General features: G+C 40.6%; 1 protein-coding gene across 9 annotated transcripts in view; it reads left to right on the top strand.

The window, feature by feature from the left end:
• The window catches only part of FOXP2 (forkhead box P2), a 339,779-nt gene that overhangs the window by 269,637 nt on the left and 60,202 nt on the right, over positions 1-9,940 (top strand). For 6 of the 9 annotated variants that reach the window (XR_014223814.1, XM_082239660.1, XM_082239662.1 and 3 more), the window contains 3 exons: positions 2,276-2,413; positions 3,620-3,817; positions 6,169-6,334. Coding sequence is in view for 8 of the 9 variants with exons in the window: in XM_082239660.1 (XP_082095786.1) it covers positions 2,276-2,413; positions 3,620-3,817; positions 6,169-6,334 (502 nt within the window). In the remaining variant the exon portion in view is untranslated. The remainder of the gene's footprint in view (positions 1-2,275; positions 2,414-3,619; positions 3,818-6,168; positions 6,335-9,940) is intronic. The other 3 variants (XM_082239659.1, XM_082239656.1, XM_082239657.1) reach the window with 2 other exon arrangements.

The raw sequence follows: 9,940 nt of genomic DNA, 5'->3' as shown, positions 1-9,940 counted from the left end.
ACAAGGGTGTAGACACCTGTAGGACTGTCACTGCCTGGAGCTCCCATGAACTTGCTGCTGCCATCCCACTGCATCCTCATCCCCACAAGCACAGTTCTGCTGCCAGGAGGGTACCACTGCCTTCAACACCACTCTCAGGAGCCACTACTGGTGACAGTGCAAGACTTTAGGAAGCAGGGACACATTCTCCAAGGTTTGATCTGACAGTGGGGCCGAGGTCATAGAATCATCGAGTTGGAAGGGACCCTGAGGATCATCTATTCCAACCCCCTGCAATGAAGGAATATGCAGCTGTCCCATATGGGGATCGAACCTGCAACCTTGGTGTTATCAGCACCATGCTGTAACTGAGTTATCCAGTACCAGTCCACCTCATACGCTTTATACAAAGACTTACCCACCCCTAAACCATGTTCCCATAGCTTACAGGTGGTGAACCTGTGGGCCACAAGTGGACCTTGACTTAATTTCATGCATTCCATAACACTTCCTGAAGCTGTCCCCATTTATTTCCTCAAATTTAATTGGATCCCACTAAATAATCATCAGAGTACATGTATTGCAATAAATAGATTAGGTTAGTTGTGACTAATTTTAGTCCATTAATTTCAGTGGTTCTACTCTGAATGTGATTTAGTTTGATGCAGCTCTAAATCACCTCCAACTCTTGTGTTTCATGTTAGGATCCTGTTTCAGATTCATGCCATTTCTCTAAAAAAGACATTTACAGTGGTACCTTGGATTAAGTACTTAATTCGTTCTGGAGGTCCGTTCTTAACCTGAAACAGTTCTTAACCTGAAGCACCACTTTAGCTAATGGGGCCTCCTGCTGCTGCTGCTGCGCCACCAGAGCACGATTTCTGTTCTCATCCTGAAGCAAAGTTCTTAACCCGAGGTACTATTTCTGGGTTAGCGGAGTCTGTAACCTGAAGCATATGTAACCCGAGGTACCACTGTATTCAATTGGTAATTCCTTAAATGGGGCCATGTCTAGATTTGGCCCTGTCCCACACAATGAGAAGAATCTGTTACCAATATCCTACTGTAATACCACACAAAGGAGGGCCTAAAATGCATAGGAAAAGACGATTTCTTCCTCTTGACAAGACCCATATTGTTTTTCCAACAGCTGCCAGCTAAGCAAGCTTAGTAAGCTATGTCATTTTGAACTGGCTAGCCCAACATTCCTCTAATTTTAGTTGTGAATGGGATTTTTATTTGTAAGTTGCCTTGAATTATATTTTCCCATAGAAATGCAGGTTATAATGCCTAAAGAATTAAATACATGCCTTCCAACAGTTTGTCTATAGGAAACAAAAATTGTTTACTCCATACTCATATCTATGCTGGGGATATTCCTTCTATTTTTTACTTTATTGAAATCCAATGTTTAAATAAGCAGGAAGACCAAAACTTGTACCATGGCACTTGCAGAACTGCGGCCAGCATGTGTGTCTTGTTTTATTTATTATGTTTGTGGGAGGTAGTTTAGGCTGAGGATTAGTGACTGGGCCAAGGTCACCCAGTGGACTTGGTGGTTGAGTTCAGATTTGAACCCTGGCATCTCAGGTCCTAGTTCAGCACTCTAACCACCATACCATGCTGACACTAAAAAAAAGTGAGTGAGGACATCCCCCACATTTACTTGTTATGGCTCAAACTCCTATTTTCTGCTTCCCAACCCTGTGCCCTTTGCAGTGAGCCACTGGAGGCTACATATTTTGCTCCAGATACAGAACATGGCAAGCTGATAACATGTTTTGATTCAAGAGGCCCTTTTTGTTTCATAAAATGGCTATTAAAATGTATTTCCATCTAAATATATGTATTGTCCAACAGATCACTTGCAGGAGAATTTTACCTGTTTATTTTTATACCTTGAGAAATTGCCTGGGTTCTTTATCCATTTATTGTTGTAGTAAGATGTGGAGAACCCTAACACGTGGTTATCTATTTTTAAATGCGCCATTTATACTAGTCAACTTAGAAATATATAGCAGCAGTTTACAAGACATGTGAATTATAAACTTTTGAGCCTGATAAAATCTGATGTGTCTAGGCCAGTTTGCCTAGACTAGACATAGAAATCTAATTCCTCAAGCATCCCTCCATCTTTGTACCCCACACATTTTTCTGTTGAAGGTGTAGGACAGCTGCTGCTTTCTCAAACTGGAGTAAGCAAATAGGCCAGCTTCAGCACAAAAAGTTTTTAAAATGCTATCGCCAAGAATTGCAGATGTGAACTTCAATATATTTGCAATTTTTGTCTCCTTAGGTGCCTGTGTCAGTGGCCATGATGACTCCCCAGGTGATCACCCCTCAGCAAATGCAGCAAATTCTCCAGCAACAAGTTTTGTCTCCACAGCAACTTCAAGCACTTCTCCAGCAGCAGCAAGCAGTTATGTTACAGCAGGTAATGTTGGGTGCTCGTTGGAACAGTTAGCATAGCTCAGGCACATTCACAAGCATGAAGAATGTTATATGTGGCTTATGTACTCAACAATACTTTTTCTTTTTTTCTTTTTTGGTACTTTGTATGCCCATGGCGTAAACATATGTGCAACACTCTCATCCCTCAAAGCTGCAGTAGGAAAAAAACTTAGTTTTTCTGCTTTAAATACTCCACATCAGATAACAGGAATGGCAAGTGCAGTGTGAATAGGGAACAAATCAATATTTAAATGTTCAAGCATTTAGGCACATTTTGAGTTGTAGTTTGTCGAAGGAAGTGTAAATAGACCTTGAGATAATTATTGCTTTAAAATTCATAACACTTTAGTTCTCCCTTTAGTCATATAAGTGGAAAGCAGTTTTAAGAAATTAAATTTACCAGCATTTTTATCAGAGAGAATGTAATTTCATTTGAAAGTTCTTTCAAATAAAACCTGCCACTGTAGCGACTGGAAAGGCAGAAGTAGGTTGCTCTTCCTAAAGCCCAAAATCTGAAATGTGAGTCAAGAATCCTTTAAGCCTCTCATTCCTAGAACAAAGGCAGTGTCATTAATCACACATTATTATAGTGTGCATTATAATTTTGCCTAACTTTGGGGGCATATGCTAATTTAACATAATTATGATGAAGAAAATAATGTCTTCATTCTTAGTATGTTTAAACACTTGATATGTAGCATCATGGAAATTACAGACAAACTGTAATTTTCAAATGTCTGCAACTGTAAATCTGGCATCCTGCTGAACCAGGTGGCAGATTAATTAACTCTCCACCTTAGCATCTCTGAGGAATAGGGCATTTTGTTTGGCCTTGCAGAAACTTTTGAATATTTACAAGTGGTAGGTTTTCTACTTGAGGCTTTTTTTGAAGTTGAATGGGTGTTGCGTTTAAGTGTGATAATTTGGGGAGTTAGTTGGGCTCTGCTGTATGCTTTTTGGAATACAGATTTTCTGTGCCCTTTTGTTTAGGATATTTTGGAATCTGCAATGGAAAATTTCAGAGCTGCCTTGGAAAAAAATGTATGTAGATCTGTCTCTTCGAACTACATTTTTATTCTGAGGTGCATCCTAATGACTATCCTACCACATGCCAATCTAGAAGAGTTTAGGAGATTTATAATACTTGAAACTTTGCCTTTGTTTATTAAAGTCAAAATGATTTATTCAGCAACAACTTCAAGAGTTTTACAAGAAACAGCAAGAGCAGTTACATCTTCAGCTTTTGCAGCAGCAGCAGCAACAGCAGCAGCAACAGCAGCAACAACAACAGCAGCAGCAGCAACAACAACAACAACAGCAACAACAGCAACAGCAGCAACAACAGCAGCAGCAACAGCAGCAACACCCAGGAAAGCAAGCAAAAGAGGTAGAACGTAAAAAGTTAACTGATAAATCATTGCTGGTGACCAAGTAGAGGACGAAAAGAGCTAGAGGTTCTTGTTTTGTTTTGTTTTTAAAGATCTTTAGTCTGAGAAGCTGTTGATGTAGGAACAGCTCAGGGCCAGTCCACATGGTCAATTCTGCCCCCACATGATGCTCGCCAAGGACATCTTCACACAAAGAATGGCTCATATGCACCAAGTTCTACATAGAAACAGCCTCTGCTTCTAAGGGTGATTCCAGTAATGGCGGAGGTTCTAGGGGTGGGGAGCAAGCACTGTTGTACATGCAGAAATCGCCACCTGGTAGAGGAAGCTGTATCTATGGAGATTCTGGTTTATATAATACATTATCAGTATAAAAATGAGCTTGGGGAGCATTGCATGGAAACAAAATTGAGCTTGTGAAATGGCCCATGGGACAAGTGAGAAGGTTTTAAAACACATGCCAAAACACACAGACACCCACTGATAAATAGTTGAAGTATTATACAAGCTTGAGAGCTGCATTCTTCATCAGGCAAAATAACCCATTCTGAGTGCTCTGAATAATCGTTCTGCCTGAGGAAGGATTCTGTATAATTTGAACTTTTGCGTTTCCTGAAAGTAAGGGCTGCTCCAACAAAGGATAGAATCTCACCAGTTCTCTTATCTTTCTGTGGGATCAGTACAGGCATAGACATTTTTGTATTGCATGACCATTCTTAAGAGTAACTGTGATAAAAGTAAAAAAATTCCTTCCAGTAGCACCTTAAAGACCAACTAAGTTAGTTCATGGTATGAGCTTTCGTGTGCATGCACACTTCTTCAGATACCATGCACACGAAAGCTCATACCATGAACTAACTTAGTTGGTCTTTAAGGTGCTACTGCAAGGAATTTTTTTATTTTGACTATGGCAGACCAACACGGCTACCTATCTGTAACTGTGATAAAAGTAGAATGGCACAACTTCTCTTGTTCATAAGTATGGGACCTGAGAATTACCATCCAGTTCTGTTGTCCCCTAATCCCATGAATATTTGTGTGATGATCTAATGAGCAAAGTCCCAGTTATTTGGCATACGTAAAGCATCATAAACTGATGCAAGAACCCTTCTTTTCTTCAGGACACAGTACAAAGATCACACAAATGTAGTCCATTATTTAGAAAAGGATAATAGGGAGGCAGGCAGAGGAGGAAAAGTGGGGGGAAACTGGTCACAGATTTTGAAGTCACAGACCCTGATTAATGAACTGCTACTGTATGTTTGGAGTGGTGAGCCGAAAGTTACAGTTTGATATGCTCATAAATCAACCTGACAAGCCGGCTTCTCAGACCTAGCTTGCACTTGTCAGCAAACTGCATCAACTATAAACATAATACAAACAAAACATGTGAAGTAGTTAAATTGATCAGCAGGTATCGTAGACGTTGTCTTGTAGCTGCCCATTATGCAAACGTGCGGGAAACCATTCTGACCTCCCGAGGCTTTGTTTCTGTTTGGATTTGTGAATAGAATTTCAGACAGCCATCAACTATGGAATAGAAATTGCTCCCTTATTTCTCTCGAGGCTCCGGGCAATCCACATGACTTGCTCCATTATGCAGTCTGTTTTCCAGTGAGCGCATCAGAAGTTTCTCTTTTCCCCAAACTGAGAAAAGGAAAGGTCTTCCACAGCAGCTTGTCTTTCTCTGAAGTGTGACTACATCCTCATACCCTCCTGAGCCTCGAGAACTCCAGTTTGTCTTGTAATGCCTCACAAAATTGGAAGTTATGCTTTCCCTTATAATAGGCCGCTTCTTTGCCTTGAATATAATGCCAGGGTTTTTTTTTGGTTTGTTTAATGTATTCCAGCAAGAGCTGCAAAGGAGCCAACAGGCCAGTAAAATGAAGGCTACATCCCAGTTTACTAATAGATCACTGGAGACTTCATTTATGGGCCACTGCGGATCATACTTATTCAATTGGAAAAACAAGAGTGCCTTTGAATCACAGACAGTTGTAAAGAGTTACACTTTCAGCAAGATAAATTTGTTATCATCTATCATGAAGTGAACATCCCCCCCCCACAAAAAAACCCAGCTCCCCTTTAGAACAGCTGTTGCCTGCCTCCTTCTGACCCTTTGCTGAAAAATAGCATATTGTTGCCTCTCTCTTTTTACTAATAACCCAATCACTTTTAATAAAAACAAATCCCTTTGTTAAATAATAAAAATAATCAGATCCTGTTTCTGCAAATAGCGTTATTATTTAATGACAGAAACGAAAGGGGGAAATGAGCTGACACTGCCTTGCTTTACAGCCTTCATTGCAATCTTTACTCTCTGTTCCATTTGTGTTTGGGTTTTCTGCAGCAGCAGCAGCAGCAGCAGTTGGCAGCCCAGCAGCTTGTCTTCCAGCAACAGCTCCTCCAGATGCAACAACTTCAGCAGCAGCAACATCTGCTGAATCTTCAGCGTCAGGGACTCATTTCCATTCCACCTGGCCAGTCTGCTCTTCCTGTCCAGTCTCTGCCACAAGGTACATAAGCAACATATGACACAACTTATTTCCAGCTCACAGCTTCTTCTTGTTATTCCACCCTAGCATGACCTGTGCTCCAGATTTTCCATTCTTTGTTATTAAACCATTTTTTTCAAAACAAAAATATTTCTTTCATTTGACTCCCCCATCTGGGTGACATTGGGGGATTTTAGGTTTTAAATCATAAGGCTTTAGGTTTTAAATAAAAAAACTTTGAAAGAGGATACGGCATTTGGTGTGCCCATTTCCCCCCCTGTAAAAGCTGTACTCATTATGGACAAAGAATTAGTACCCAAACCTTGCTATAAACACAACAAATTCAGATATCTGAACAGAGAGCAGGTTTTACTTCCTCGTTTGCCTTTTGCCTGTTTGCTGGGGAACTGTGCTGTTCAATTTGTTCATGAATGATGTAGTTACAGGGGAACAGTGACGTAGCCAATTTGCTGATGATAGCAAATTGTTCAGAGTGATTTTAAAAAGGAGGCATTGTGACAAGCTCCAAAAGTATCTCTTCAAACTGGGTGAATGGGCAGTAAAATGGCAAATGTAATTCAGTGTAAGTGATGCACATTGGAACAAACAAATCTAAATCTAAATTTCACATATATGTCCATGGGGTCTGGATTAGTGGTATCTGACCAGGAATGAGAAATTTGGTTGTAGTGTATAGTTCAATGGAGTCATCACCCCAATGTGCAGCAGCTGAAAATATGGTGAATGCCATTCTGTGGATCATTAGGAAAGGGTTTGAAATAAAACTGTCAATATAATGCCATTATATAACCACACTTGGAATATTGTGTACAGTTCTGATCTCATTACCTCAAAAAGGTTAGTGTGCAGGTGAAATAAGTTCAGATAATGATCAAGGGATTGGAACAACTTCTTTATGAGGAAAGATTTTGGGTGTTTTAGGCTAGGAAAAAGATAAGTAAGAGGGGAACATGATAAAGGTGTATGAATTATGCATCTGTGGAGAAAGTGGATACAGAAAAGTTTTTCTTCCTGTAAAATGCTATAACTTGTGTACATCCAGTAAAGCTGAATGTTTCAGGAAGAAATTACTTCCTTACACATTGCAAAGTTAAACTGTCCAGTTTGCTTCCACAAGATGACAAGTGGTGGTCGCCAACTTGGAGCGGCTTTGAAAAAGGATTAGACAAATTCATGGAGGATACAGTGACCAGTGGCTACTGGGTACATTGTCTGCGTTCTTCCCCCACTATTGGAAGTAGATTGCTTGCTGGGAATCACAGATGGAGAGAGTGCTGTTGCACCCAGGTTCTGCTTATGGGCTTCCCCATGGGCATTTGATTGACCACTGTGAGACCAGAGTGCTGGACTAGACGGGCCTTTGGTCTGATCCAGCAGGCTCTCCATATCTAACTCTGAAACTTCTCATAGCCCCTGTAGGAAGGGGAAGCCCAAGTGGTATCCTCCAGATGTTGGACTACAATTCTCCTTTACCCCAGCTAGTGTCCACCAACATCTGGAGGGCACCACATTGGCAACCCCTGCCCTACACAATTTAATCAAGGAAAGAGGGCAAGCTTCAAAATGGAGGTTACACTGCCAAGACAGCCCAAAAATATTAACATGATAATTTAGGGTTGCCATATTTTGAAGAGCAAAAAGGAGGACACTATGATGGCCATTCAAAGCAGATCAAGGCAATCTTTCTCAAATTGTACCCCTGAAAAAGAGGACATGTCCTGGAAAAAGAGGACAGCTGGCAACCCTATTAGGATGCCATTGATTTTTAGTTTGTGCTTACTCTTCTTTGATCATGTTCTGTTATGGGGTGAGCACACTGTAACGGGAAAGTACCACATCTGTTTGTAGTAACATGTGGTGCCCATTTAACTCAGCCTGCAATAAAAAAGACCTAGCTAATGTGGTGTCTCTCCTTCAGGAGTGCATTTCTCAGGTGGAGGTGGTGTGCAAGCACACGTGCACACACTCGCACACAGATCTCCTGCCTTCCCGGTGCTGTGCATCACTTACCTAAAGGGAGAGTGTCAAGGCAGCAGGAGCTGTGTGCAGTGGAGGCGCAGCAGCAGAGTCAAATCTAGTTGAGCAAGTCAGCTTCATAACCCGTGGCCTGAAATTGGTTTGTTCAGCAACTAGCCATTCTTTGTTTCCTTGTTTGTGCATAATGCTCAGCCAAGATTATTTGAAAGCAAAATTAAATTTCACAGAGGTCCTCCTCCTGGTGAGGGTGCAATCCCAACACTTCGCTCAGACCGGTGGAGGTGTGTCCACATAGCACTAAACCATGGTTTAGCTTCATGTGCAAATTCAATCATTTTATTCTAGTATTATTTTTCTGAGTATTCCTCTGACCTCAGCAGTTCCAGGATGAAGGATTAAATGAGCACACCATAGTCTGAAATTTCCCGCAAACAAGAATCTAGTGGGAAGGAACACTATATTTTCAGTGTTAATTTCCCCCCCTTATAGTTCAGATGTTTAAATTCCACATGAAGATCCTTACTTAAATATTATTTTATCATACAGTGTTTTATAATTGGAGTTTAGTGTGATTCTGGTGTTTTAAACGAACAGCTTCCACAGGTATTGAACAATTTAACCTACCATTATTATAAGTTGAGCACCCTGTTCTGCATTAAATTCCTGGCTTCTCAAAGTGATCCTCCCAAGTAAAGAAAAATTATTTGAGCTTTTCCAAGTGCAGCAAAGAAAGAGGAGGGAAAAAAATCCTCTTCTGACACGGCTCACATGCTTCTTAAACCCATTGGCAGTTTGATTGCTGAGAGAGAGAGAGAGAGAGAGAGAGAGAGAGAGAGAGAGAGAGAACACAAGCCACCATGACCAGTGTATCTGTTTATGCTTTCCAAGGAAGCACCTTGACCCTTCAATCCTCAAGCACCTTCAGTGACATGAACCATGCTTCAACACACCATTAAGTATACTTCTGCACAATTGGGCACTGGAGCACCAAACTCCCATGTGTAATTATTTATTTATTTAGAGTGTTGGTGCCTTGCACCTGAACCGGACAAGACAATCCCTGCCCTCGGGCTATATATATATATATAAATATATATATATATATATCACACAAAGAAAAGGAACAAGGAGGGAAGAAGAATAAAGTAAACTCAGGCATCAGTTCTTAGATAAGTAGTTCTTCTAGGATGGATGGAAGAGGGATAAGCAAGGTCTACAATAGATGACTATATAGCCAAGCCCTAGTGAATATAGGAGCCATGACAAATGTGTAAATGAGACAGCAGGTATATCTGTTTTGGGGGATGAAACCCATTCCATGGTTCATAGAGATTTTGTGTTTATAGAATTAATGTTAACATAATAACGCCAGTCAACATATTTATAGATTTTTTTCATATAGATCTGCATCCTAGTATGTAGGCTGCATACACACCATAAATTTAAAACACATGACTTCCCCTATATAATCTTGGGAACTATCGTTTATTAAGGGTTCTGGGAAATGTGGCTCTGTGGGGATTAAAGGACAGTTCCCAGAATTATTTGGGGGATGTGTGCTTTAAATTTATGTTCTGTACTCAGCCTAAGATTCCTGTGGAAAAAAATGTAGCAATTAGTTTACAATGG

The sequence above is a fragment of the Podarcis vaucheri genome (assembly GCF_965113315.1).
Source record: "Podarcis vaucheri genome assembly, chromosome: 10".
Classification (NCBI taxonomy): Eukaryota; Metazoa; Chordata; class Lepidosauria; order Squamata; family Lacertidae; genus Podarcis; species Podarcis vaucheri.
The sequence above is the reverse complement of the archived record's forward strand: the minus strand, read 5'-3'. Positions and strand labels throughout refer to the sequence as shown.